The sequence below is a fragment of the Schistocerca americana genome, chromosome 6 (assembly GCF_021461395.2).
Source record: "Schistocerca americana isolate TAMUIC-IGC-003095 chromosome 6, iqSchAmer2.1, whole genome shotgun sequence".
In the NCBI taxonomy this organism is placed as follows: domain Eukaryota; kingdom Metazoa; phylum Arthropoda; class Insecta; order Orthoptera; family Acrididae; genus Schistocerca; species Schistocerca americana.
Genome location: NC_060124.1, coordinates 435,028,535 through 435,054,570, shown reverse-complemented (window position 1 = coordinate 435,054,570; position 26,036 = coordinate 435,028,535). Strand labels below are relative to the sequence as shown.

General features: G+C 40.4%; 1 protein-coding gene across 1 annotated transcript in view; it reads right to left on the bottom strand.

Moving 5' to 3' along the window:
- LOC124619518 (serine/threonine-protein kinase/endoribonuclease IRE1) overlaps window positions 1-26,036 on the bottom strand; it is a 143,748-nt gene that overhangs the window by 71,473 nt on the left and 46,239 nt on the right. The window contains exons 4-7 of the mRNA XM_047145965.1: window positions 18,879-19,024; window positions 16,746-16,874; window positions 16,469-16,576; window positions 4,240-4,468 (exon numbers count right to left, since the gene is read on the bottom strand). Coding sequence (XP_047001921.1) covers window positions 4,240-4,468; window positions 16,469-16,576; window positions 16,746-16,874; window positions 18,879-19,024 — 612 coding nt within the window. The remainder of the gene's footprint in view (window positions 1-4,239; window positions 4,469-16,468; window positions 16,577-16,745; window positions 16,875-18,878; window positions 19,025-26,036) is intronic.

Below are 26,036 nucleotides of genomic sequence, written 5' to 3'. Positions count from 1 at the left end.
TCAGCAGTTGCCAGAGAGAGCCAGAAAACAGGCGTTACTACATGTGGGCAACTACGATGACATAAGAAGCCAGTACGTTCATACATATATAGTATTAAGAGATTTTACATGACGTCATAAAAGAAATCGGATACTCCAAGATCATTTGAATTTTGTAAACCATACTAAAATGCAAAATTCGGCTTAAAGTACACATTCATATGCCCAGATTCACAATGAAGTAGGCCCCAAACCTGATATTAAGCTTTTCAGCATGGTTTTTGGGATGCAAATTTTCTTGAGTATCAGTTCTGTATTATCTCATGTTTGGTTCTTTATTAAGGCATAATGTTGTACGTGCCAGAAGATGAAACTGTGCACTTGAAATTCAGTGAAAAGTTGAAACTAGCCAATAGTGTGGAATGAAACACTTTGTTTCTAATAAATTGACTGCCTCTGGGGAAAACATTAATAAAAGCGACATTTATTTAGCAAACCAACAAAAATAACTTCATTGTTCTGCAAGGTGACTGACTGCCAAAATGTGAAAATCAAATCAAATCAGAAAACTGAAATCAATAACATATGTTAGCCTTCTGTAATTATGTAAATATATATTAATTTACTTGATAGTTCCCAGCCACAGAAAACCTATTTGTTTTCATTTGATGTGAGAAGTGTAAATGAAGAGTTGTTGTTGTGGTCTTCAGTCCTGAGACTGGTTTGATGCAGCTCTCCATGCTACTCTATCCTGTGCAAGCTTCTTCATCTCCCAGTACCTACTGCATTTAGTGATTTTGCTGCAAATCACTAAATGTAAACATGGCTTACGTGGAAACTAACTCCCTCTTCACTACAAGCCAGACTATTATGCGCATACATGAATCTGGCAGCTTGGGTGCACCAGAAAAATTTTTCCTGGTAGCATCTGGCTGCTTGTTGCTGATGCAGCTAACAGCCACACTTCAAGTACCCAGAAGTGGGAGAAGGTACTTTTCATACGCAACTTAACTGCGCATGTGCGTGAGCCCGCAGGCAACTGTTCAAACGAACTTAGTGGAAACAGTTGTGACGTCACGCCCGTCGGCAGCAGTTTATTGTTATGAAATAGTCCATAAATCTTCAGCCTAAAACCTTTTATACATCTTGCTGTTTATTAGTTCTTACTAGTCAAAATTACAAACAATGGTTACTAATGTTCATAAATCCATCAGGAAGACTAGGAGAGTTTTTATGTTGGAAAGAGTAGATAAACCATTGTTAGTATCCTTTAGTTTACCATTTAGTTCAAATATAGTGGGCGAACTGGAATTATGGCTGATGTTCAAACTGATTGTAAATTGTACTGTGGAGGAGTATGTTCTGAGTAAATATAGCAAGAAGAGTGGTTTAATAACAAAATTCGAAAAATGTTGAGGCAATAGAGATTGTTGCACTCTCAGTTCAAAAACGGACACAAAAATGTCAACAGGCAAAGTTAGTGGAAATTTGTATGTCTGTTAAAAGATCGATGCAAGAAGCTTACAATTAGTACCAGCATATATTAGTAAATTATCTTGCAGAGAACCCGAGAAAATTCGGTCCTATGTAAAATTGCTAAATGGGTCAAAGAATTATTTTCAGTCACATATCGACCAGTCTGGTGTGACAATAGAAGACAAGGAAAGGTTTTAAGTTTTGCATTAAAAAAAAAATAATATCGTACAGGCAAGATGATTCTACAGACATACTATCCTTTGACCACTGCAAAGACTCCCATATGGAGGATATCAAAATATGCAACTGTTGCACAGACAAGCAACTGAAAGAGTTGGAACCAGATAAGATGTCATATCTGAATGGAATCCTAATTCAGTTTACAGTGAGTACTCTTGAGCATTGGCCTCCTACTTAACTTGCATTTACTACAAATCTCTTGCCCAGCACAAAGCCCTAGTGAGTGGGAAAAAGCACAGCTGGCTTCTGCATATAAGGATACAAGAACAGATCCGGAAAACTACTCACCAATAACCGCAACATTGGTTTGTTGCAAAATTCTTGAACATATTCTAGGTTCAAAAACAGTAAATTTCCTTGAGGCAGAAATGGTTCCATCTACAAATAAGTGCACTTTTAGAAAGCATTGCTCATGTGAGACTCAGCTTGTTCTTTTCTTGCACAGTATCCTGTGAACCATGGATGAATGGCAACAGACAGAGTCTATATCCCTAGATTTCCAGAAAGTATTCAACACAGTGGCCCACAGCTGGCTATTAACGAAGATCTGAGTATAAGGAACAGGTTCCCAACTTTGGGTAGCTTGAAGACTTCTTAAGTAATACAACCCAGTATATTGTCCTGAAGGCCAAATGTTCATCACAGACAAAGGTGTTGTCATGAGCATGCCTGCCAGGGAAATGCTCCTGTTCTCTCTCTCTCTCTCTCTCTCTCTCTCTCTCTCTCTCTCTCTCTCTCTCTCTCTCTGACTGTTTGCTGATGATGCTGTAGTGCATGGGCAAGGGTCATCATTGTGTGACTGTATGATGACACAGGATTATTTAGACAGAATTTCTATTTAGTGGGTGAATGATGGCTTGCTAAAAATGTAGAAAAAGTAAGTTAATGCCGATGAGTACAATAAACAACTCTATAATGTTCAAATAGAGTATTGGTGGTGTGCTGCTTAACACACTTACAATGTATAATAATTTTTTTTTCATAATGCGGGACCACAATAATAATATATTTTTTTAAAGTCAGTACTGCCATCAGACTGTTGTTTATTTGCAGTGTTACGTTTACACATTAACACTGTAAATAAACAACAGTCTAATGGCAGCACTGACTTTAAAGAAATTTACAATGATTAAATATTTCGTCGTAATGTTGCGAAGCAATATGAAATGGCATGAGTATGTAAGATTTTAGGAAAGTGTAGCTTATCTATAAAGATGACTGGGAACATAACTTTAGTGCAACCCGTTTTCGAGTACTGCTTGAGTGGCTGGGACCCACACCAAGTTGAATTAAAGGAAGACATAAAAGAAATTTGGAAGCATGCTGCCAGGTTTGCTACTGGCAGATATGAACAACAGGCAAGTATAATGGAGATGCTTTGCAAACTGAAATTGTAGTTTCTGGAGGGAAGACAACATTCTTTTCATGAAACGCTTTTAATACAATTTACAGAATTAGTTTTTGCGGCTGATTGCAGAATGATTCTACTGCCACCAGCACACATTCAGCATATGAACTGCAAAGACAAGATATGAGTAATTATGGTTCAAAGGAAGGCATATAGGGAAAGGCTACTAGTGGTATAAGGTAGCCCCCATCACGCACCATATGGTGACTTGTGGGGTATATATGTAGCTGGGGAAGTTTTCGCCTCTGGATTTCATATGCTCTAGTTCCTCTATCCATGTTAATAAAGACTGCTAAAGACCCTTGAATTGCAAAAAATTGATAGTGGAGGGCAGAGGGGGAAGACCTATGCAGGTGACTTGACTAACACTGCTCCAGTCCCCCTCCCCTTTGTGATTTCAAGGAGTTCATTACAGATGTCTCTGTTACTGACAATGCATAAAATAAAGTGGGTAATTGATTTACCAGTAAGCTTGGATTTTTCTGTTTGATTTGCACATTTTATGTTTAAATTGGTTCCCAGTTGAAATAGCCCTGACTTTCTCCATCTTATTTGTATTACAGACATGAAATAATATATACAACATATATTATTATTCACAATAAAGGATGGCAGCCAAAAACAGTTGCAGGATAGAATTTTTTTATTAAAATTCTTGACCAAGGTTTCGGTACATATAAATATACCTTCATCAGTTTCATCTTCTGGCACGTACAACATTATGCCTTAATAAAGAACCAAACATGAGATAATACAGAACTGATACTCAAGAAAATTTGCATCCCAAAAACCATGCTGAAAAGCTTAATATCAGGTTTGGGGCCTACTTCATTGTGAATCTGATGAAGGTATATTTATATGTACCGAAACCTTGGTCAAGAATTTTAATAAAAAAATTCTATCCTGCAACTGTTTTTGGCTGCCATCCTTTATTGTGAAGAATTTTAACAGTTGCTGCTGCAGCCATGTTTAAAATCTTGAAATATATTATTATTTTTATAAAAGCAATCACTGATTATTCTTCTTCTTGAATGCACACAAAATCCACTGCAATCTTAATTAACTATAATCTAGAATTAATATTTTTGTTTATTGAATGTGTAAGTGTGAAACATAACAAAGTGTAAAATACATACTATAACTTTAAAGTGCTGATGGATGTGGGATCATTTTCAAACTGCAGTACAAGGTGGTCTAATGTTTCCTCTGCAATACTTGTGAATGGAACAGCAACCAGGCCACTGTCTTCTAAAATATACATAGCTATTACAGGTGAACCATAGTCATGCTGCCACAGTGGTGATCCCACATGTCTGTCAATACTTAGTGCTCGCCCTGAAGAACTCGCCACAAAATGAACGTATGCTGAAATTAGAGAGAGAGTTATATAAGAAATGATATTAATGTCTGGTGTTTTAGTTAAAATATTTCACTAGTAGGCACACATATCAATCTGCACAGGGTCATCAAACAGATAAATGGGTGGCAACGTTGTGAGTGTGATGATTCTCACACTCTCATTACCGATTGAGAAAAGGGGAGGCAATTTGTTCACAACATGTATCTGCCTCATCTATCATCCATAACTGCTACTGTCACCGCTGGTGCCACCGACTCCACCACTGTCATCACCACCACCACCACCAAAGCCACAATTGCAACAACACCACAATGAGCAGCCAATAAGAAGGACAATACACAGTGTTGGAAACGACAGAAGATACATTCTTTCCAAACTAAAATTAAAAACAATGTGCCTGGTGGAGATATTCTAAGGAAAAACTACACTATTTAATACCTGAAAATTAAGCATACCCGCATGTAATTCAAGTGGACAAAGAGAACCTGGAGAGTCCAGAGAATGGCTGACTATCTTGTCCAGCACCTGATGGAGCTTTCCAAAAACTATCTCCATAAATTATCCAACCTGCTGACATCCTATTGCCACCTCGGACCACCACTATCCAACCCCTATTGTACTCACAGTGTCTCTCCTCATCCACCCCTCATAGCAGCTAAACCCTGCCTAGCTGACCTTTCAACTTGGCACATCCCCCAAAATTCCCTACCAACCCTCCACCAAATCCAAATTCAGAGCCAAAACATTCCCGTAACACTGTTGTTAGCCTTTCCACCAAAACCCTCAGTTTCACAGAAGTTTTAGTCCTATCCAAAGGCCTCACCTTTCACCCTACACCCAAATTTAACCATGCTGGACTTGTCAAAGACCTACTCTCCTGCTCCTGATCTCTGCAATGCAAGCATTCTCTGCCACCAATCCCTCCAACCAAAACCATCCTAATTCCAACACTGAACCCTGCCTCTTCCAGTTCATACCACCATCCAACGGTGATCCAACGGTGATCCTCCACCCCTCCCACCTAACCACCTGCTGGTCCTTCCAGGAATTCCTTATCTCCTACTTAGCCTCACCATCCTTCTCCATGTCCCTTCCTCTGAACACCAACCTTTCAGCAGAAGAAAGAACAGCCGTACATAACCTCAAAAGAAATCCTGAGGTCATCATCCTACCTGCAGACAAAGATTCCACCGCTGTTATGAATTGCAATGGCTACCTGGCGGAAAGCCTCTGCCAATTATATGACTCCTCCACCCATGAAGTCTGCTGGAGCGATCCCATCCCAGAAGTCCAACACAAACTCCATCCCTACTTAAAGCCTTAGGCCTTTCCCAGAACATCTCACCTGAATCCATTTCTCTCCTCACCCCTAAGACACCCACCTTCTACATGTTCCCCAAAATACACAAATCCAGCAATCCAGGACGCCCCATTGTCGTTGGTTATTGCGCCCTCACTGAAAGGATTTCAGCCCTCATTGACCAGCACCTCCAACCAATTGCCTGTAATCTAGCCTCGCACGTCAAAGACACCAACAACTTTCTTCACCGACTCTTCACCAGCCCACCCCTTTATCTCCTGGATCCCTACTCCTCACTGTCGACACCACCTCCCTAAACAATAACATCCCTTCTGCCCATGGTCTTACCGCTATTCAATACTACCTTTTCCAATGTCCTTTAGACTCCAAACTCACAACCTCATTTCTCATACACCTTACTAAGTTCATCCTAACTCAAAACTACTTCTCATTTGAACGGAAGGTACACAAACAAATCCACTGCACAGCCATGGGCACCTACATGGCATCCTTTTATGCCAATGTTCTTATGGCCATCTAAAGGAGTCTTCTGAGCCTCCCACAACACCAAACCTCTAGTCTCGTTCAAGTTCATTGATGATATCTTCACAGTATGGACTCAGGGCCAAGAAACCCTATCTTCATTCCTTCACAACCTCAACACCTTCTCTCACATCCACTTCATGTGGTCCTCCTCAATCCAGTATGCCACCTTTCTAGATGTTGACCTCCTCCTCTCTGATGGCTCCATCTGCTCCTCTGTCTGCATTAAACCCACCAACCACCAACAGTACCAGCATTTGACAGCTGTCATCCCTGTCACACCAAAAAAACCCTCCCATATAGCCTGGCAATCCGGGAATGCTGTAACTGCAGTGACAAAAATTCCTCTGCTCAGTATGCTGAGGGTCTCACCAAGGCCTTCAGAGACAGGCACTATCCTCCAGAGCTAGTCCACAAAAAATCTCCTGTGCCATTTCCCCTCATACCCCCAATCCTTCCACAACACCCAAGAACCAGCCACAAAGGAGTCTCCCCTTCATTACCTAGTGTCACCCTGAACTGGAACAACTGAACCACATCCTTTGCCAGGGCTTTGATTACTTATCATCATGCCCTGAAATGAGGGACAGCCTAACCGAGATACCCCCGCCCCCCCATCCCCCTCCCCCCAATGTGGTGTTCTGGTGCCCACCAAACCTCCACAACATTCTAGTCCATCCATATGCTACTCCCAATCCCAACCCCTAGCCACAAGGATCATATCCCTTTGGAAGACCCAGGTGCAAAACCTGCCCTATCCACCCACCCAGCACTTCCTATTCCAGTCCTGTCACAGATTTATCCTATCCCCATCAGAGGCCAGGCCACCTGTGAAAGCAGCCATGTCATTTGCCACCTCTGCTGCAATTATTGCACAGATTTTTATATTGGCATGATTACCAAGCAGCTGTCTACCAGGATGGATGGCCACTGCCAAACTGTGGCCAAGAGCAAGGTAGACTACCCTGTGGCACAGCATGCAGGTGACCATAACACACTTGATTTCAATGGCTACTGGATCCTTCCCTCCACTACCAGCTTTTCTGAATTGTGCAGATGGGATTTATTCTTATAACACATTCTCTATTCACATAATTATCCTGGCCTCAACCTACAATAACATACTATCCCCACAACCTATGCCCAACAGTTTCCACCCCCTCTGTCTTATCATCTTCTCCCACTTTCATCTCCCACCCTATTTATTTGATATTCTCTGCCAACACATCCACCTGTCTTTCCCCACTCCTCCATTTTTTTGCTCCTTTTTTCCTTAGCTCCCTGCCCAGCAACCTCCTGACACTGCACCTATTGGCAGTGTGGTCACTGTAATCTCCATCAGATGGTGTTTGCCCATCTCCTCACCCATACACTACTATCCCTTCCCCTTCCCCAACCCCTCCAAATTGTTCTTGCATCCCACGTGATGTTGCATTCTGGCCTGAGATGCTGGAGTTGAAGTGTGCTTGCTTGCTTGCTTGTGTGTGTGTGTGTGTGTGTGCGTGTCTGTGTGTGTGACTGACAAAGGCTGTGGCTCAAAGCTATATGAGAATGTCTTTTAACTGTGCCTGTCTCCAACTTGATGTGTCTTCTTTACAGTAAGTAGCAATCTGTCTTTACCTACATTGTTCATATCCTGTCCATAGGTCATTTAGAAGGTGCATTGAGCTGCGCATTCAGGAAAAAAGGGAACTCGTTTTAACAGACACTTACAAGAATATTTCCCCACCAAATGATCCATCTGAACATAGCCAATTACATATAGCATGCTGCATCCAAATACTAAGGCTTTGAGCATTTCTAGCTTCCCACCTAAAATTGACAGAAATTTGATTTAAACTGATTTGTACACAGTTTAAATACATCAGCACCAGGATACAAAAAATAATGTTCTATTTAAAAAATTATAACTCATTGTTGTACTTTTCTCAAAAAATACTAAATAAACTATGTTTGCAAACCCACAGAAAGAGTAACATTTCTTACATTCACCTACACAAATAAACATTTCTTTCAACTATCACTTTCCAACTTAGAGAGAAAAATACATTATCCGAAACAGCCTGTAGATATCCATGAAATAACATGTGGGCTATTTCATGACAAATTTACATATAAAGTATTGAAAATCCTGAGATGAAACAGAGAGAAGCAAGTAACATATAACTAAAGTCTTGCCCGCAGGAATGCACATGGTGACTTTAGTTTCTTGGGAGAATTTTAGGAAAGTGTGGATCATCTGTGAAGGACACTGTGCATAGAATGCTTGTGCAACCCATTCTTCAGTACTGCTGGTGTGTTTGGGATCTTCACCAGGTTGGATTAAAGGAAGACATCGAAACAATTCAGGAGGATGCTGCTAGATTTGTTACTGGTAGATTTGATCAACACGCAAGTATTGTGGAAATGCTTTGGGAACTGAAATGGAAATCCCTGAAGGGAAGAGCATTCTTTTTGAACAACACTACTGAAAAAATTTAGAAAACCGGCATTTGAAGCTGGCTGCAAAATGATTCAACTGCCACCAACGTACATTTTGTATACAGACCACAAAGATAAAATGAGAAATTAGAGCTCATATGGAGGAATATAGAAAGTCATTTTCCCTCTCTCTATTTGTGAATGGAACACGAAAGAAAATACGTAGTAATGGTAAAAGTTACACTCTGCCACACACCATAAAACGGCTTGTAGAATATGTATGTAAATATAGGTAGACGTAGAAGTCTTTATTTGTAGTTCTCACCTTTTTTTAAAATGAGACAGTAGCCTACAACAGGATACTGCATTACTTTTCTAGGGGTGCGGACAGTGGGGAGAGGGGTGAAATCTCTTAATTGGCTCACAATCTGGTTTTTGTAAGAGAATTACTCAACAGAAACCCATATACAGACTCCACTATATAATTTTAAGCAGAGCTAAAAAGGAAAGGTTTCCTTCTGGCGTTTTCAACGACATTGTCAAGCCTTAGCTTAAGAGGCCAGAAACATTTACTCAGGAAACACTCTGACACTAGGGGAGACATCTCATAATGGCCTCAGTTCATTACAGATAACCAGATTAATAAGACTGCAATACAGAAAGATACCCAGGAGAAGCTAAAATGTCACAGTGTGTAAATGTAACATAACTGGATTGATAACTAATCTACTCACCAAGTGGGGACAGGAAACAACAAATATAAAAGTTAAGGAAATGTGCAAGCTTTCAGAGGCAATGGCTCCTTTTGGCACAAGGGTTGAATGAGAAGGAAGAGGGATGAAGGATGACTGGTGAGGTTTAGGCAAAGGGGAGAATTATGGAAAAGTCACCCAGAATCCCTAGCCAAGGAAGACTTACCGGACAGGATGAGAAGGGAAGACTGACTGCTGGGGGCTGCACTGGACGAGATTTGAAAACCTGAGAGCTTAAATGTGGAAGATAGTGTAATAAGCAAGACACAGATTACTAACAAAACATTGTGAAAGAGTTAATAAGAGTGAAAAGCTAAGTGCATTATATGTGGTAGAGATATAGAAAGATATAAAAAACTAAAAAGGAGTCAAGGAAGTAATAGTTACTGAGAAGAAATGCAGAGAATAAAGAAATTAACTTAAATTAGGGCCAGATGGGTAGCAAGAATAAAGGACATGTTGTAATGCGAATTCCCATCAGCAGAGTTCTGAGAAACTGGCATCTGAGGCAAGAACCTAGATAGCATGTGTGGAGAAACAGGCACGGAGCTCTCAATTTCATGCTGCAGAGTGTGCTCTGCTACAGGATATTGTGTGTGTTGCCAGCATACACCCTCTGCCTATGCCCATCCATCCTAACTGATAACTTGGTGGTAGTCACACCAATGAAGAAGGCCACACATTGTATACATAACAGCTGGTATATGATGTGTCATTTCACACATGGCTCTCACTTTGATGATATATGTTTTGCCAGTTACAGGATTGGTATAGTTGGTGACAGAGGGTGCAAAGGGCAAGTTTTACAGTGGGGACAATCACAGAAGTAAGAGGCATAGGTTAGGGAAATGGGTGCAGAAGGAATGTAGTGTCTGGCTTGGATATTTTGGAGATTGAGGAGGAAGTGCGGGAACAGTGGGGGATGAGGGGTGAGGGGCGGCTATTCTAGATGTGGTGGGAAAAATGTTAAGACAGAATAGACCTCATTTCAGGGCACGATTTTAGGAAGTCATAGGCTAATTAAAATCTCAGGCACCTCAATCCATTGAACTTCTTACCCCACCCAAACCACGTGTTCCCACCTTTTACCTCCTCCCTATGGTCCACAAACCCAATCACTCAGGCCATTCCATAGTTGCTGACTTCAAAGCAAACTGATCAGTAGCTGCAGCCTTTAGTACAAAAACTCTCCTACTATATTAAAGATACCAACCATTTTATTGATCATCTGAAGTACGTGCTTGACCCACTCCCACCACACACCTTGCTTGTCACCAGATGCCACCTCCCTGTCTACCATTGTTCCCCTCACCTCAACCCACATCCACCTGATCCAAAATCTAGAACATCCTTCCTGCTCACATTAATCAACGTCATACTCCAGTTGCTTCGCAGAACCAACTGCAAAATAGCAGTCTCTTTATCACCCATCACCCAGTAGCATACTACACAGGAACAAATAAACCATATCCTTTGCCAAGGCTTTGACTATATACCATTGTGACAGGAAATGAGGAACATCCTATCCCAAACCTTCCCACTCCTCCTAAAGTAGCATTCCACCACCAACACAATCTATACAATATCCTGGTCCACCCCTATGCCACAACCACTCCTAACCCCTGACCACATGGCTCTTAACCCAGTTGAAGAGCCAGGTGCAACACCTGTCTGCTTCACCCATCAGCACATCCTACTCCAGTCCTACAGTCCTGTCACAGAGTTATTCTATCCCATGAAAGGCAGGGTTAACTGCTGAAAGGATCCATGTCATTTGAGGGTCATCTCAAAAGTCCTCTACACTGTACATGCACGACCATTAAAGTGGCATGATCAAGTTGAAATTTGTCAGTTGTGAGCAAGACTTTTGGCATGACAGTCGTATATGTGTTTTCTGGTTTGTGTGGCTGTATCATGAATAATTCAATTTTAAAATGGAAGCTGAAAGCGAGTCAGGTTGGAATACACATAGTGACCAGTGTTCCTAAATCAGACTCAAATCCCTATGTGGAAAGAAACAAACAGAAATTTACAACACTTTGTGGGAATAATGTAGCAGACTGTAGCACAGTATCACAGTGGTCTAATTGTTTCCATGAAGTTCTTGATGAAAAACGTATGAGGAAATTGCATATGAGGTCAAAATGTCTCTCACTGCAGTTTACAGAACTATAACAGAAAAGCTAAAGATGACAAAAGTTGCTGCCAGTAGGGTTCTGGATGATCTGAGTGAGGATCAGAAAGAGCCCCAAAAGTGACAAAACATGCAAAAACTCTAGCATTCTGATCCACACAATGAGTACTGGCAAGCAGCACATGAATTCATCAGTTGCGCAGAGACAGAAGATGCCTCAGGTAAAAACAGAATTACATGGAGAGCAACAGGGACCAACACGTCAGGTGCAAAGTGAAGTGTGACTTACGCTGACCAGTGTCTAAGAGATCAATACGCAGCACCACAACAGATAAATCAGACAGCAGTAAGTTGCTGTACAGAACAGTGCATGATGTACCTAGTCCAATAGCATTGGCGATACTGGATACAGATCCTGTAGTTCCCAGTACATACCAAGGTCACGTACCATTACCAATGACTGACAATTCGGTATGCACAACACAAGTTGAGGCAAATAACTGTTTACCGTTGCTACGTAGTAACACAGGTTTGGAGGACATTGGAAGTCTGTAATATCCGATGGCGGTGCAGTGGACAGATGCAAATAATGTAGGTCGATAAGAGGGAGAATTGGTATAGTAGAACAAACACGATATGGTGTCACAATGAAATTTGACAATGACCACATCTCCACTGTGAAAAAGTTTCAACATCATAAAGAGGATGGAAATTCCTTGCAATCAAGAACACTTATAAATCAATTTCAAGTGGGCTTGCCGTAACATTGGCCCGTATCACATACCTAGATTTCATTTCTGCACACATGGACGATGGTATTGCAGAAACAATACAAAGAATAGTACAAATCTGCAAGTCCTATGATGAGTTTAAATCTTCATTTCTCTCATGATACTGGTCTCCTGAAGTACAGAATATGATCAAATATGATCTGCTTCCGACGATGTTTTACAAAAATTCGAAAGGGAAAAGCCCAGTAAAATCATTTAAGAACATGGTAAAGAAAACTCTGTGCCTAGACAATCCGTATAATGATGGAAAATTGATCTGTCTACGTACAACTAAACTCCTGGTACGGTATCAACAGTAATTGGTAAGAAGAGGAGGAGATAATGTGCAGGCCTTTAAGGGAATCGTCTGTGAAATAGATTTCATATTCAGTGAGGATGATGCACGAAAGCTTAGCATACAACAGGAGAATAATGTCGACAAGCCGAGAACTGGAAACGGGAAAAGTGGGAACAATAGTACTAACGGAGAACCGAATGTGGGACAGAACAATGGTCGAAATGGAGGAAATTGGAACTCGCCACAAAATAACGATTGGTACAATAACTGGTTCTAACAAAATAATAATAATGATGATGATGATAATAATAATAACAGAAATGGTAACTAGAGGAATAATGATGACCGCTGAGATGGTTTCAACCATGTAATCCAAACTGTTCCACCTCAAGCAGCCCTCTGGAGGTGCCGAGAGAGCAACAGAATTCAAGAACATCAAGTGATCAAAGTAGAATCGAACCACAACTTGAGATTGAGATTAGGCCATGTAAACCAGGTAAATGTCAAAACTGACTAGCTGTGGAAATGGGAAACCAAGAGGATAATGCATGACCCCACTAAAAGTTGCGAAGTTGCCAGTAATCAGTTTAATAGACTCATGTATGACACAGGAAAGGAGGAAACAGTACCCAAGGCAGAACACATAGGTCAAGAGCCACGATTAATTTATTGGGATACTACTGCTTGGTATTTGACGGATGATGAGATCGGTATTCCAGCACTTGAGGTAACATGAAGTGAGGATGAAAATGGAGTAATTGTTTATTACAAATATTTCATACAAAAGCTAATGAAAGCAAAGTCCATGATTCCAGAATGAGATTTACACTCTGCAGCGGAGTGTGCGCTGATCTGCCAGGAAGTGTCAAACTCCATGATGATAATCCACAACTAACTGAAACAAGCCGGTGTACAGTGTGAAGTAAAACCAAATGCATATATTTCAGGGGATTATGATGCCATAATGCAATTGTACACAAGTGACTATGGCAAATTTTTTCCAGTAAAGAATTCTGCAAGCGCCTATGAATATCTGAGATGCCCTGGTTTTCCGCCAAAAGAAACTCGATCACTGCCCGTTGTTTGCAACGCACATCCGTTACAGACGCCATTTTAACAGCTCCGTACAGCGCTGCCACCTGTCGGAAGTCAATGAAACTATACGAGACGAAGCGGGAATGTTTGAAAATATTCCACAAGAAATTTCCGGTTTTTTCAACCAAAATTGGCCGAGAAAAAAAATGTGTTGCATTACTTATTGAACTGCCCTCGTACTTCCCCACGCACCATACAGTACTGGTATGAGCCCGACAGACTTAATTTGTTTCCAAACTTGAAGGAACAATTCCATGCAAAACATTTTGGTACAATTGATGAAGCTTCCTGTGAGGTGACCCGAGTAGTTACACAGCTTCCACCCCCCCCCCCCCCCCCCTCCCCACGAGCTGCCATCCCTTCCACACCAAATAATCCCTCTCCCTTGCCCAGTATGATGAAGATCTCACCAAGGCCTTCACAAAAAGGCCCTGTCCCCCAGGCCTAATCAGTAAACAGATCATGCACACCATTTCCCCATACACCCCCAATCCTCCCACCACCCCCAAGATCCAGCTACAAAGGAATGTACCCTTTGTCACCCAGTACCATTCATAACGCAGTACCACCCTGCACTGGAATTACTGAACTCCATATTTCATCATGCCTCTGATTACCTATCACCATACCCTGAAATGAGGGACCTTTCAAGATCTGTCCTATCACTTGTAAAATAATGTTCCATCACGTACCCAAACTCCACAAGCACCCCAGTCGATCCTTACACCACTCCCAATCCCAACCCCAACCCCTTGCCACAGGGATCATATCCATCTGCAAGATCTAAGTGTGCAAGACCTGCCCACTCCACCCAGCCAGCACTTCCTACTCCAGCCCTATCACAGGCTTATCCTACCCCATCAGAGGCCGAGGCACCTTAAAAGTGGCCATGTTGTATATCAGCTCAGCTGCAATCACTGCACAGCTTTTTGTATTGGTATGACTACCAACTAGCTGTCCACCAGGATGAACATTCACTGCCAAACTGTGGCCACAGAATGGTGGACCAACCTGTGGCAAAACATGCAGCTACTGAGCAAGGTGGCACAGTGGTTAGCACAGCAGACTCGCATTTGGGAAGATGACGATTCAAACTCGCATCCGGCCATTCATATCTAGATTTTCTGTGATTTCCCTAAATTGCTCCAGGAAAATGCCAGGATGGTTCCTTTGAAAGGGTATGCCCAATTTCCTTCCTCAACCTTGACACAATCCGAGCTTGTGCTCTGTCTCTAATGACCTCAATGTCAATGGAAGATTAAACCCAATCTTCCTTCCTTCAAAACTTGCAGCTGAACATAACATGCTTGACTTGAATGGTTGCTTCACAACTCAGGCTATCTATATGCTCCCCTCCACCATCAACTTTTCTTAACTGTGCAGAGGAGTGTTATACTCACAACACATTCTCCACTCCCAAAATTATCCTGGCTTCAACCTATGGTAACCTACTCTCCCCACTCTCTCCATCCAACAGTTTTCGCCCCCCTCTGTCTGATTATCTCCTCCCTGTCCATGTCCCCCCCCCCCCCCCCCCCCCAACCTTATTGCGTGCCATACTCTGCCAATGCACCTGTCCGTCTTTTCCCTTCCCTGCTTCTCTCTTTTTCCATCCCCCCCCCTCCCTCCTCGTCAGCCTTCTGTCACTGCACCTAACAGGCTTCTCATGCCTCCCTGTACGCTCCTCCACCAGACAGTGGTCTTCTCTCCTGCCCCCAGTCATACCTGGCTATCCCTCCCTCTTCCCCGCCCAACTCCAGACTGCCACTCAACGTGATAGTTGCATTCCAGTCTGAGTTGCCAGAGATGGTGGTCATCATGTCTATGTGAGATGTGTGTGCTTGTGTGCATGTGTGTGTGTTTTCTCTTCTGAAGAAGGCTTTGGCCAAAAGCTAAATGTGTAACATTCTTTTTGTTGAGCCTGTCTACACTCAATGTGTCATTTTTTTTGGTGAGTAGCAATGTATCCTTTTCTTAACATTGTTCCCCTCAGTGTAACAACTTGGGATGAGTCAATGTTATGTTTCACAAGAGCTGTTAATACAGATTTGGTTGAAAATAAGCCAATGATTTTCTCTAAAACTATGAATACAGACAAGAAAAAGTCATATTATTTTAGAGCCAATTTGGTAGCAGATTCTGATGACTTATTTTTTAAGTAGCTTTATTTTGGAGTTTTTGTATTTATACTTTTGTAACTTTAAAGAAACACACAATTTATTTAAGAGCTTTGTACAACCAGGGAGGGTACTGGCACAACTATCAAGATGTGAAGTTCGTATGTAAAATAGAAAAAGGGGCAACCCTTACATTAGCTTTGTCAGTGTGTCAACATAGATAACACATTAAAATACATTAGTGGAAGCACACATGTAGTGGTCAATGTCTTAAAATCAAAAAGGAAGCAAATTAATGTGGAATATTTTTATACAGGAATTTCATTCTGTTGGTGGACTCTCAAATATACAAAGAGAAGTGAATAAAATTGGTACTCAGAGCAATACCAAAGTGAGTCATTTGCCTCCCCTTCTTTTCATATCTTTTTTTACAGTGTTTTCACAGAAGAAACAAACCCTGTCCAGTTCGTCACAATAAATAAAAAGGGACAAAGTCATCAAACGCAAGACTAATCTTCTAGTCTATTTTAAAGAAGCTAATGATGTATGACATAACTTCAATACTTATTCCTTACGATAATCATTCCGAGTTTCAGCTTCCATCAGATTTGCTGAGTAATCAAAAAAAGTCACATTCCAACTACGACCTTTATTTTTACTGTCCAGCATCATAATATTGTATTCTGGAAATGAAAAAAAAAAAAATAAATAAATAAATAAAAATAAAATTAGTAGGCATCAACTGTTGTTGGCATATCATAAACAAATTATACTTTTGGCATTACAAAAACAGGATGCTACATTTGAATGAAATGTAATTCATATTAACTGTGCGGCCTTCAGTTTTCTAACCTGTTCTTCCAATGAGCACAGATTCAGCATTAGAAATGGGACAAGTCTTATCAACTTTGTCATAGCTAAGAACTTCCTGTTTTTCTCCTGTCCTAGGATCAACTGAAAACCAGGTGTCCACTTTCTTTCCTGTGAACAAAACACGTAAATTATGACAACATACACAAATGGCTCATTATACGAGGATGAGTCAATTGAAAACCTTAAACATTTTTTTAAATATGATTTATTGTGCAGAAGTGGTACAAAGCTGAATCACTTTTCAACATAATCTCCCCCACGCTCAATGGAAGTCCTCCAGTGCTTACAAAGTGCATAAACTCCTTTGGAAAAAAATTCTTTTGGTAGTCCGCGCAACCACTCATGCATCGCGTGGCATACCTCTTCATCAGAACGGAACTTCTTTCCTCCCACTGCGTCTTTGAGTGGTCCAAACATATGGAAATCACTTGGGGCAAGGTCTGGTGAGTATGGTGGATGAGGAAGACACTCAAAATGCAGGTCTGTGATTGTTGCAAATGTTGTACGGGCAGTGTGGGGCCTTGCATTGTCATGTTGCGAGCCGACACATGCTGACAGCAAACCACGTTGCTTTGATTTGATTGCAGGCCGCAGATGATTTTTAGGAGATCTGTATATGATGCACTGGTGATAGTGGTCCCTCTAGGCATGTAACGCTCCAAAAATACGCATTTTTTGTCCTTAAAGAGAGTCAGCATAACCTTCCCTGCTGATGGTTCTGTTCGAAACTTCTTTGGTTTTGGTGATGAGGAATGGTGTCATTCCTTGCTTGCTCTCTTTGTTTCCGGTTGGTGGAAGTGAACCCAGGTTTCGTCCCCATTAACAATTCTTGCAAGGAAGCCATCACCTTCTCGTTCAAAGCACCGAAGTAGTTCTTCACAAGCATCAACACGTCGTTCTCTCATTTCAGGAGTCAGCTGCCGTGGCACCCATCTTGCAGACACTTTGTGAAACTGGAGCACATCATGCACAATGTGGTGTGCTGACCCGTGACTAATGTGTAAACATGCTGCAATGTCATTAAGTGTCACTTGGTGGTTTTCCTTCACTATGGCTTCAACTGCTGCAATGTTCTGTGGAATCACAACTCGTTGTACCTGACCTGGACGAGGAGCATCTTCCACTGAAGTCACACCATTTGCGAACTTCCTACTCCATTTGTAGACTTGCTGCTGTGACAAACATGGATCACTGTACTGAACCTTCATTCGTCAATGAATTTCAATAGGTTTAACACGTTCACTAAGCAAAATCTGAATAACAGAACGCTGTTCTTCCCTGGTAAAAGTCACAAGTGGGATGGCCATCTTTATACTGATACTGCGACGGTATGTGTGCATCTGCACTATGGTGCCACCTACAGGCCATTCTGCATGCTGTTTGTAGCATGCTTACTAACTTACAGGATAATGGTGCGAAATTTCGATTTGTTATAACAAATTTAAGGTTTTCATTAGACTCACCCTCGTATACATATAAATCTGGCTTCACTTCAGTCTATAGCTCATGTTTCCACAGAAAATAGTTTCAGTTTTTTTTTTAAATACAGCAAATGATTCGTAAATTTCTGTATACAAGAGGGTTATACGCAGAATTAATCATGTAGAGAAATGATTTATTTTCACAGTTTTTGTAACCCTAGATAACAGCAATAATACAAGGCAAACTCATAACATGCAAATGGTTGATATACTCTAAAGTTACGATAATGTCAGATTATCTTGAACTTCACACTGTATGCATTGTATCTATTATGAGCACATTGCAAATAATTTTGAAAGAGAAATTGAAAATGCCATAATTAACATTTATCAATTACACACAAGACTAAAAATAAAATCAACAATGTTAATACAAATGGATACAAATGTTAGAACCATTTTCAGCAAGAAAATGAGTATCAAGGGAACAAACATTTGATTATTTGTAATGTTGATGATCTGTCAATCCTCAATTGCCATTAGCATTAAATTAATCATTAATATAATATTATAAGGAATATAACTGAACAGCAGAGAATGTGCAAGAAATGAACAACACTGAAAAATAGAATAAACTATTACACAATATGTTTTCACAAATTTCCTAGACAATAAGGTAGGTGCGACTCACCAGTATAAAGTATCCCATCACTGCTTCGGCAAGGTGAAGAGGCAACAAGCTGTGGTATAGTAAATGGCAGTTTCTTTAAGGCATCTTGATCAGACTCAGACAAAACATACAGTGAACCATCTTTAGGGTCTGGCAGGTACATGGGGCTGTAAAAGGGAGGGAAAATAATAAAGACAGATGAAGTGAAATGGTACTTACAGCATATGCTTAAAAATGCAACATGAATCACTTATTTTATGCGTTATGGATGTAGAAAATGTGCCATCATTGCAGTTAATGCTAAATAAGGTTTCAACATGTAGTACTTACATTAAAAGGGGACCCTACTTCTACAACGTAATTACTCAACATTGGAAAGACTGATACTGAACCTTTTTCCTTTAGCTTCATGCGTTCCCTCTTCAGTCGAAAAAACACATGAGAAAAGGAGCAGCACATGACAAAAGAAAAAAATAATAATCTACTGGCGGAATGAGATTTTCCACTCAATTGAGGTCCAAATGAAAAGAGAGGAATGGTCCGAGACATAAGACTACTTAAGATTTTATTTAGCAATAATCCATATAACAAAAACACTAATTGTTATGTGTGTGATAGCATGCATACCTACTATGTTCCAAAATGCTGCACACAAAAATGGTATTTTCCAGTGTCATACCTTGGGTTCTATTAGTGATGAAGACGTATGATCAAGCGTTTTGGATAGCCCTTGGGCTGGGGACCATTTGTATACACAACAGAAGGATCATCTTGGCGTCACTATCCTTCAATACACGTTCAAAGTATGAATATCACACACTTTCTCCTCAGGCAAATGGAGCAAGTTGGTTGGTTCTTTTTGCATTTGATGTGATCTGTGGTGGGCCTCAAGGGACTGTCGGAAGCAGTTCCTTGGAAAAACCCGCAAAAAGAGGGCTTTTTAAATTATATTTTTGCCGTCACCAGCAGACCAAAAAAACCAGTCAATGATTATAAGATGACTACACGCAGAAAATGGCAGAAATTTTAACAATATATTCTTAAGCTCCTGATCTCAAACAAACTAGGAAAATTTTCTCGAAATCTTTATCCATTTCCAAGATATAGAGGTTCAAAGTTACCCCACTTCTGCACATAAAATCTGGTATGAGAGGAAATCAAAGTGATAACTGCAGCAAACGGCTCAAAATTTAACGCTATATTCTCTAGAAAAGGCATCTTCCTGTTTTCAAATATCTTTATCCGTTATCAAGAAACACCCAACAAAGTTGTTTATTGGGTACCAACATCCAGTCGTGGATTCCTAGACCGTTATGCACAGCAAATGGCAGTAATTTTTTACAATGCATTCCTAATAGCCTGATCTCCAACACCTTGAACGTTTTCTTCATATCTTTATCTGTTTCCGAGAAACAGTGGTCCAAAGTTACCCTGGATGTACACATAAAATATGTGTCTGAGGCGAAAATGTAGTTTATTAAAGGGTGTAGCATGGAAAAATATGCTGTAAAGTGTCTCAGTTATCATCTGTGAACTCCATGTTGTAGTACTGAAGCACAAGCAAAATTTTTCTGCATGTAACATCCGTTCGCCAGTATAGAAATAATTTTGTGTTATTTCAATTTCACATAAGTAAACCATCTAATTTTTACTGAGCAATACATTTATTTTCATATGAGTTACATGCCCTGTTGCAGCAGGGAAAAGAAGGGAATTGGTGGAAAATGCTCCCACCAGAGAACAAAACATGCAAATATGTTCCTGTTTATTTAAAAGACTGATTGAATAGTGGGATATCAGATGCCTCATTCAACCTCCCTCAGCATCTTTAAAAATTTTCTCAAAAATTTTAGCATGTGTACATATTCAGGGTTATAAATACAAAATCAAACACGGGTAATGCAAGAGTAGGTTTAATAATGAATAAAAAAATAGGAGTGCGGGTAAGCTACTACAAACAGCATAGTGAACGTGTTATAGGGGCCAAGATAGACACGAAGCCCACACCTACTACAGCAGTACAAGTTTATATGCCAACTAGCTCTGCAGATGACGAAGAAATTGAAGAAATGTATGATGAAATAAAAGAAATTATTCAGGTAGTGAAGGGAGACTAAAATTTAATAGTCATGGGTGACTGGAATTTGACAGTAGGAAAAGGGAGATAAGGAAACATAGTAGGTGAATATGGATTGGGGCTAAGAAATGAAAGAGGAAACCGTCTGTTACAATTTTGCATAGAGCATAACTTAATCATAGCTAACACTTGGTTCAAGAATCATAAAAGAAGGTTGTATACATGGAAGAATCCTGGAGATACTAAAAGGTATCAGATAGATTATATAATGGTAAGACAGAGATTTAGGAACCAGGTTTGAAATTGTAGGACATTTCCAGGGGCAGATGTGGACTCTGACCACAACCTACTGGTTATGAACTGTAGATTAAAACTGAAGAAATTGCAAAAAGGTGGGAATTTAAGGAGATGGGACCTGGATAAACTGAAAGAACCAGAGGTTCTACAGAGTTTCAGGAAGAGCATAAGGGAACAATTGACAGGAATGGGGGAAAGAAATACAGTAGAAGATGAATGGGTAGTTCTGAGGGATGAAGTAGTGAAGGCAGCAGAGGATCAAGTAGGTAAAAAGACGAGGGCTAGTAGAAATCCTTGGGCAGCAGAAGAAATATTGAATTTAATTGATGAAAGGAGAAAATATAAAAATGCAGTAAATGAAGCAGGCAAAAACGAATACAAACGTCTCAAAAATGAGATCGACAGGCAGTGCAAAATGCCTAATCAGGCATGGGTAGAGGATAAATGTAAGGATGTAGAGGCTTATCTCACTAGGGGTAAGATAGGAAAATTAAAGAGACCTTTGGAGAAAAGAGAGCCACTTGTATGAATATCAAGAGCTCAGATGGAAACCCAGTTCTAAGCAAAGAGGGGAAAGTAGAAAGGTGGAAGGAGTATATAGAGGGTCTATACAAGGGCGATGTACTTGAGGACAATATTATGGAAATGGAAGAGGATGTTGATGAAGATGAAATGGGAGATACGATACTGCGTGAAGAGTTTGACAGAGCACTGAAAGACCTGAGTCGAAACAAGGCCCCGGGAGTAGACAACATTCCATTAGAACTACTGACGGCCTTGGGAGAGCCAGTCCTGACAAAACTCTACCACCTGGTGAGCAAGATGTACGAGACAGGCGAAATACCCTCAGACTTCAAGAAGAATATAATAATTCCAATCCCAAAGAAAGAAGGTGTTGACAGATGTGAAAATTACCGAACTATCAGTTTAATAAGTCACAGCTGCAAAATACTAACACGAATTATTTACAGACAAATGGAAAAACTGGTAGAAGCCGACCTCGGGTAAGATCAGTTTTGATTCCGTAGAAATGTTGGAACACGTGAGGCAATACTGACCCTACGACTTATCTTAGAAGCTAGGTTAAAGAAAGGCAAACCTACGTTTCTAGCATTTGTAGACTTAGAGAAAGCTTTTGACAATGTTGGCTAGAATACTCTCTTTCAAATTCTGAAGGTGGCTGGGGTAAAATACAGGGAGCGAAAGGCTATTTACAATTTGTACAGAAATCAGATGGCAGTTATAAGAGTTGAGGGACACGAAAGGGAAGCAGTGGTTGGGAAGGGAGTGAGACAGGGTTGTAGCCTCTCCCCGATGTTGTTCAATCTGTATATTGAGCAAGCAGTAAAGGAAACAAAAGAAAAATTTGGAGTAGGTATTAAAATCCATGGAGAAGAAATAAAAACTTTGAGTTTCGCCGATGACACTGTAATTCTGTCAGAGACAGCAAAGGACTTGGAAGAGCAGTTGAACGGAATGAACAGTGTCTTGAAAGGAGGATATAAGATGAACATCTACAAAAGCAAAACAAGGATAATGGAATGTAATCAAATTAAGTCGGGTGATGCTGAGGGAATTAGATTAGGAAATGAGACACTTAAAGTAGTAAAGGAGTTTTGCTATTTGGGGAGCAAAATAACTGATGATGGTCGAAGTAGAGAGGATATAAAATGTAGACTGGCAATGGCAAGGAAAGCGTTTCTGAAGAAGAGAAATTTGTTAACATTGAATATAGATTTAAGTGTCAGTAAGTCGTTTCTGAAAGTATTTGTATGGAGTGTAGCCATGTATGGAAGTGAAACATTGACAATAAATAGTTTGGACAAGAAGAGAATAGAAGCTTTCGAAATGTGGTGCTACAGAAGAATGTTGAAGATTAGGTGGGTAGATCACGTAACTATTGAGGAGGTACTGAATAGGATTGGGGAGAAGAGAAGTTCGTGGCACAACTTGACCAGAAGAAGGGATCGGTTGGTAGGACATGTTCTGAGGCATCAAGGGATCACCAATTTAGTACTGGAGGGCAGCGTGGAGGGTAAAAATCGTAGAGGGAGACCAAGAGATGAATACACTAAGCAGATTCAGAAGGATGTAGGTTGCAGTAGGTACTGGGAGATGAAAAAGCTTGCACAGGATAGAGTAGCATGGAGAGCTGCATCAAACCAGTCTCAGGACTGAAGACCACAACAATAACAACAACAACAACATACAAAAAGGAATAGCACGTGGTAGACAGTTTATGTGTTGAATGTTAATTTCTCATAATCCATTCCTGATAAAACTTCTCTAAGTCAGAAATAATATTTAGCGGTTGTAACATGGTTATAAATGGAGGAATTGAAGAAAGGTTTCATTTCTGCTCAGTAATAATGCAATCAATATTCATACTAGTGTAGACATTCTACGTCTCTTTCTTTATAATGTTCACTCTTGGCACACCTAAAGCACGCATAACAACCTCATAATCGAGAACAGGCTCCTCATCTTGGAGATGCTACTTAACTCACTCTATAATGCAGCAGTGTCAAATACCTTTATCAGTGTGGAAACATTTATAGGGAACGAATTTTTTTTTTTACGGTTCACTGCCCAACTTATATCTCATTATCTCAACCCTGCTGAGCACTAACTACATACTATTTCTGAATTATTTAATTTGTTAGAAACTGCCTAATAAGCTTGTCACACCCAACAATTTTGAAAAAAATTGAGTGTTACTTAATCACTCTTTAATTTCTTATGAATGGTCATAAATCCTGTGTATTATACATGCCCTTTCCTTTTGCAGTTGTTGGGTGTGTTAACATTGCTGCCTTTGCGTGTGGTATCCTGGTTATCATGAATCACGTCTCTTGCAGTGGCTCAAACTTGCTCGTTGTCTCCTCCTCCCACTGAACTTCACTAATTCCCACTATATCTAACTTCAACCTATCCATTTCCCTTTTTAAATTTTCTAACCTACCTGCCCGATTAAGGGATCTGACATTCCACGCTCCGATCCGTAGAACGCCAGTTTTCTTTCTCCTGATAACGACATCCTCTTGAGTAGTCCCCGCCCGGAGATCCAAATGGGGGACTATTTTACCTCCGGAATATTTTATCCAAGAGGACGCCATCATCATTTAATCATACAGTAAAGCTGCATGTCCTCGGGAAAAATTACGGCTGTAGTTTCCCCTTGCTTTCAGCCGTTCGCAGTACCAGCACAGCAAGGCCGTTTTGGTTATTGTTACAAGGCCAGATCAGTCAATCATCCAGACTGTTGCCCTTGCAACTATTGAAAAGGCTGCTGCCCCTCTTCAGGAACCACACGTTTGTCTGGCCTCTCAACAGATACCCCTCCGTTGTGGTTGCACCTACGGTACGGCTATCTGTATCGCTGAGGCACGCAAGCCTCCCCACCAACGGCAAGGTCCATGGTTCATGGGGGGGGGGGGGGGGGGGGGGGGGCTTTTTGTATATAACACTTTATTTGGTTTTGGCTATGATTACAGTGGATTTTATAATGGAAACTAAGCTTCATAGTGACGCCCCAAAAAGTGTTATACGAGTCTTTGCATGGAAATACAAACTGAGGTGCTTGGGTTCTAATGTTTGTTTAATGAGTTTACTAATGACAATTATCATGTCTGCTGTACTACATAACTAAAGTATTTTAAGTGATACATTGACTGATCAACTTAGGTTGTAAAAGTACTAATGCTTCAGACCATGACTACAGAGGTTTGTTACTCCTGTAAGGTGTAAAAAAGTAAAATAAATAAATAAATAAATAAAAGGTTGACTTACCTTCTTTGAAGATTGAAACAGTTAAAGAAGGAATCTAAGGTTTTTGTAACTTGATTTATTGTTTAACAATATTGTAAAAGTATACCTCTTTTATGGATGTACATTTGTTTTTTCTTCTTTACTTCCTTTCTTGCTCATTTATTTATAAGGAGTGACATATGTACGCGTACAGTGTCTCCCTCATATATGTTGGTTTTATATCCACGTTGTGTAGCTTCAAATAAATGAACAAGTGGAATGAGTTGAGAATTAGTGTGTTGGTTTTTTTTGGTGGGAGATAATTATATTCATTTCATTTTTTTAATTGTTTCAATTTCGTAGTCTGTGATTGCTGTATTCTTGTCCGAGGTATTCCTTTCGAGCCACATGTGGCACCGAGAGCAATCAGACTGCCCGTGACATCATAACAAGTAGCAGCTGAGACCCCAGGCCATGCGCAGCCCACAAGGAGCACTGAAGATCAGACAATAGAGCTGACAAGGATGTCAACTGGAAATTCAATTGTTTCTGGTGTGAGGACAAGACTGGTCAGTCCTGCTTCTCTGTATTCATCTATTTTTGTGAAGAAATAATAACTTGATATTCTGTGTTTGAGGAATGGTGCTATTCCTTTAGTAGAGTATTTTGTGTGTGTGTGTGTGTGTGTGTGTGTGTGTGTGTGTGTGTGTGGGGGGGGGGGGGGGGGGGGGGGGAACAAAAAAAATCTTGTCGAGAGTTAATCGATGTTTGCTCCACTGAAAACGAAAGATAGTCAAAGACACTTACAATCCGTACATTGAATAAACATTAAAGCAAACCAAAGAAAAATTTGGAATAGTATTGAAGTTGGGGAAGAAGAATTAAAACTTTGAGGTTTTCCGATGCCACTGTAATTCTATCAGAGACAGCAAAGGACTTGGATGATCAGTTGAACAGTACAGACAGTGTCTTGAAAGGATGATACAGACGAACATCAACAAAAGCAAAACAATGATAACAGAATGTAGGCGAATTAAATCAGGTGATGCTGAGGGAAT